General features: G+C 41.3%; 1 protein-coding gene across 1 annotated transcript; it reads left to right on the forward strand.

The window, feature by feature from the left end:
• Positions 1-1,322: 1,322 nt before the first annotated feature.
• On the forward strand, positions 1,323-1,685 carry LOC118801884 (histone H2B-like; the record flags this gene model as incomplete). The annotated part of the gene is made up of 1 exon (XM_036562276.1): positions 1,323-1,685. A coding segment is annotated over exon 1 (363 nt), but the record flags the coding sequence as incomplete, so codon positions are not given.
• Positions 1,686-4,178: the final 2,493 nt, after the last annotated feature.

The raw sequence follows: 4,178 nt of genomic DNA on the forward strand, positions 1-4,178 counted from the left end.
TAGTTTTTTGCTTTCATTTACTATAACATATTTAATATATGTATATAAATGTGATCTGTTCTTGTTTTTGTTTTACGATCAAATTCAGTGAAATCAAAATCTTGAGGATATAAAATTTTAAATATATTGTTGTGAAATTCCTCACAGTGGGTTTATTATCATACATGTCGTCTCTCTCTTTCTCTTCATTACAGCATTAAAATCACCTGCTAAGATAATATCATACCTCCACATCATATTTCTCTGAGTTTCTTAAACGAGTGAATTTTCACCACAAATATAGACATTTTATTTACTATCCAGAACCACCAGTGAACCTACATGAGTCTTCTGAGTTTATATGCAATGTTGATGATGGAAAAATAGTGGAACATCTGAAATAATTGGATGTCTTTGGGGACTGGATCATAATTATTATTGGATCATAATTATTCATACATAAGTATTATATGGTGGATGAGCAGTTTGGCTGTGTGTATGTGTGTCTGAGTGTGTGTGTGTGTTTGTGTGTCTGAGTGTGTGTGTGTGTGTGTGTGTTGTGAGTGTGTGTGAGTGTGTGAGCTGCTTTGACCTGCACCAGCCTAAAAATATATTACTTCATGGTTTGGAAGTGAAGGTGGTCAAGACAGCCGTGACTTTTGGAGATGATGGTGTGCAGATTGAACTGTGTAATATTGTAAATTGCAGAAATGTTGATAAATGTGCATTTTGTATTTTTGTACTCTGTACTTGAAAATGTGTTTGTATTGAAATAATATTCCTCAGTAAAGTTTGTTATAAAAAGGCAAAGAGTGTGAAACATTTGGGAGCAGCAGGGCGGATCCAGGTGTCGACCCCTCTCCGCCCAAAAGAGTATAAATAGTGTGGATTTGTGTGGGTGTGTCAGTTGATGCTCAGGCCATTTAACCCTTTCAGATGTCTGGTTCCTATCAGCACCACTGAGGACAAGACTCAGCAAATTTATCTAGAACAGAGCATTTCACACCAAACCACTCTGATCCGCTCTGTTTACATCTTGAACAGTTGATGATGCAGAATTTTTGAAAAATCAGTGGAGTTCCCCTTTAAGAGGAACATTTTTATGAGAGCATGATGACAATTTGAAACGGTACAGAATTTTAAAAAAAAGGATGAGGAGGGGAGGAGGAGGAGGAGGAGGAGGAGGAGGGGAGTTGTCCGTCAAGCGAGCCGTTGATTGTTGTCCAATGGCCGTTTGACAGCACTGTGAAGGCGGGGCTTGGTCTGTTTTGAATATGGGAGTGTAGATAAGCCGGTGCTGGGCGCTTTTCTTCATTCTTCAGTCTTACTCGAAAAGAAGAGTCATGCCTGAACCCGCGAAGTCCGCGCCGAAGAAGGGCTCCAAGAAAGCCGTGACCAAGACGGCCGGCAAAGGAGGCAAGAAGCGCAGAAAGTCCAGGAGGGAGAGCTACGCTATCTACGTGTACAAAGTGCTGAAGCAGGTTCACCCCGACACCGGCATTTCCTCCAAGGCGATGGGCATCATGAACTCGTTCGTCAACGACATCTTCGAGCGCATCGCCGGTGAGTCGTCCCGTTTGGCTCATTACAACAAGCGCTCCACCATCACGTCCAGGGAGATCCAGACCGCCGTGCGCCTGCTTCTTCCCGGTGAGCTGGCCAAGCACGCCGTGTCCGAGGGCACCAAGGCCGTACACGAGCTCCAAGTAAGAAGTGAGCAAGACTTGATCAAACCCAACGGCTCTTTTAAGAGCCACCCACGGTTTCGCTTAAGGAGCTTTTTGTTTTGTTCATGAGATTGAAAGCGGGAATTTTTGAAGGCGGGGGTGCGGGGAGAAAACGTTACGTTACGTTAAGGCCATGGTGCATGTTCTGCAGAGTTATGCTGCAGTTAAGTAAGTTTTATCTCGAGCTAGTTCTTAGGCTGGTGAATTCAAAGTATTGTTTCTTAACCCTGCTCAGTGCTTAACTTTGCTATTTATTTATTTATTTATTTATTTTCCCCCACCCCAATAACTTTTCCTTGAAAGTGATTATGAACTGGAGTAAAAATATGTTTAGGGCAAGGTCTTAGTCATATTGAAGTTAGACTGGGGATAAGTTAGTTTACAGCTAGGCCAGAGATGCATGATGAAATGGGAGTTAGTTAACAAAAGTTAAAATGAGTCAAAGTAAGTTTGGAGCTAAGCTTTAGACTTTTGATGAAGCTCCAGGAAGAATGAACAGGTACAGGTTGAGACCCCAGGCTTCTGTTGTATGTAGAAAAAATGTGTTCACACAAAAGTGCGTTTATAGCTAGGCTGTAGGCTTGTGATGAATTGTTAAAATTGAAAAGTGAGTAAAACTAGGTTTAGGGAAAGACCTTAGAGTTATGTTAAAGTCAGAGTGAGTGTAAGTGAGTTTACAGCAGGCCTGAGACGTATGATGAAATGGGAGTAAGTAAAAGCAGGTTAGAAGTGAAGCCTTAGCTCTGTGATGTGAAGCCAGGCGTTAGAGTCATGATGTAGTCAGAGTAAGTGAAATTAGTCCTTAGGCCAGTGAAAGTGCCAGTGAGTACAGGTGGGTTAAGAGGTAACTCTTAGGCTATAGCTGATGTTAGAGTAAGCTAAGATAGTTTTACGTTGGTTTATCACTAAGTCTTTGTTTTCTAAAGTAGTCAGAGGAAGTTAAGGTAGCCTCAGCCTAATGATGGCGTTTGTGTGAGAAAGTTATTGGTTATTCAGGCCAATGATGAAGTTAGAGTGAGCAAAAGGAGCTTTCCAGCTATGCCTCAGGCTTATAGTGTAGATAGAGTAAGTGATGATCGGTTTAGAGCTAAGCTTGTTAATTACGGTGAAGTTAGAGTGAGTAATAGTGAGTTCAGGGCTGGGCTTTAGGCTTAAGATATATTTACATAGCATCAGGAGCCTCACAGCTAGGCATCTGGCATCTGGTGTAGTCGAAAACATAATCCATTTACAGCAAAGCCTTATGCTGATGAAAACGTTAGATTGACTAGTAATCCTCTAAGGCCTAGCTCTCTAGCTACTGTTAATTACTCTAGCTGTAAAGCAGGATATAGAGCTAGGCCTTTGGTTTATGTTTGAATAAGCGAGTGAAAAGACATCTGTAGAATGAGAAGTTGGAGAAATGAAAGTATTTAGCCTTTCAGCTGGGCCTTTGGCTCATAATGCAGATAAAGTAAATAATATTAGGTTTAGTGATAAAGTTTATGGCGAAGTTGGAGAATGTTAAGGTAGGTTTAGGACAAGGTCTTAGGCTTATGATGAAGTCTGAGTAAACAAAAGGAGGCTTCCAGCAAGGCCTCAGGCTTATACCGTAGTTGGAGTGTATGTAAGAGTAGATTTAGAGCTGGACCCCGGGCTTATGATGAAGTTAGATAAAGCAGTAGTAGATATGGGACTTTGGAAGTGTTTACATTGAGCATATGTTTGCTCATATCCAGGCCCCAGGCTTACGATGAGGTCAAAGTAAAAGCAGGTTATTAGTAAGTTTCTAGTTACAGTAGGCTCTGTGCCTTAATTGGAGTAAAATAAATAGCGATGGTGTCAGTGCAAGGCCTCAGGTTCATGAAGAAGTTAGAGTAAAGCACAAACCTAAGACCCAGCTCTACAGCTCCTGTTTCTTACTCTATGTATATTTTAAATCTTAGGCTTTGGACGAAGCAAAAGTGGCCTTTCAGCTTGGCCCCAGACTCATCATATAAATAGAATATAGACCTTTGTTTTATGAAGAAATTAAAGATTGTAAAAGTCAGTGTAGGGAAAGGTCTTCAGCTTCTGACCAGGTAAGAATAAACAATATGAGCTTTCCTGTTAGGCCTCAGGCTTATAATGTAGGGTTAGAGCCGGGCCCTAGGGCTGTGGTAAAGTTAGAGCGAGTAACTATAGTGCTACAATTAATGAATGTCAAAGTGAGCTTAGGGCAGGGCCTTAGGTTTGTGACTGAGTAAGAATGAGTGAAAATGAGTGAAGTGTGATCTGAAGCATTCCATTAGACTTGTGGTGAAGTTGGAGAAGCACAGAGCAAAGCTTTAGCTCATGTTGTAATTAGAGCAGGCCCAAACCAGCCGTACAGCTTAAAGTAAGGGATATCAGAGTTAGAGCTCGGCCTTGGGTTTATGGTGAAGTTAGATAAAGTGAAAGTAGATTTCGGCTAAAACCTTTGACTTTTGCTGAGGTCATAGTAAGCAAAAGCAT

Source organism: Colossoma macropomum, unplaced genomic scaffold, assembly GCF_904425465.1.
Source record: "Colossoma macropomum unplaced genomic scaffold, Colossoma_macropomum, whole genome shotgun sequence".
Taxonomy (NCBI): domain Eukaryota; kingdom Metazoa; phylum Chordata; class Actinopteri; order Characiformes; family Serrasalmidae; genus Colossoma; species Colossoma macropomum.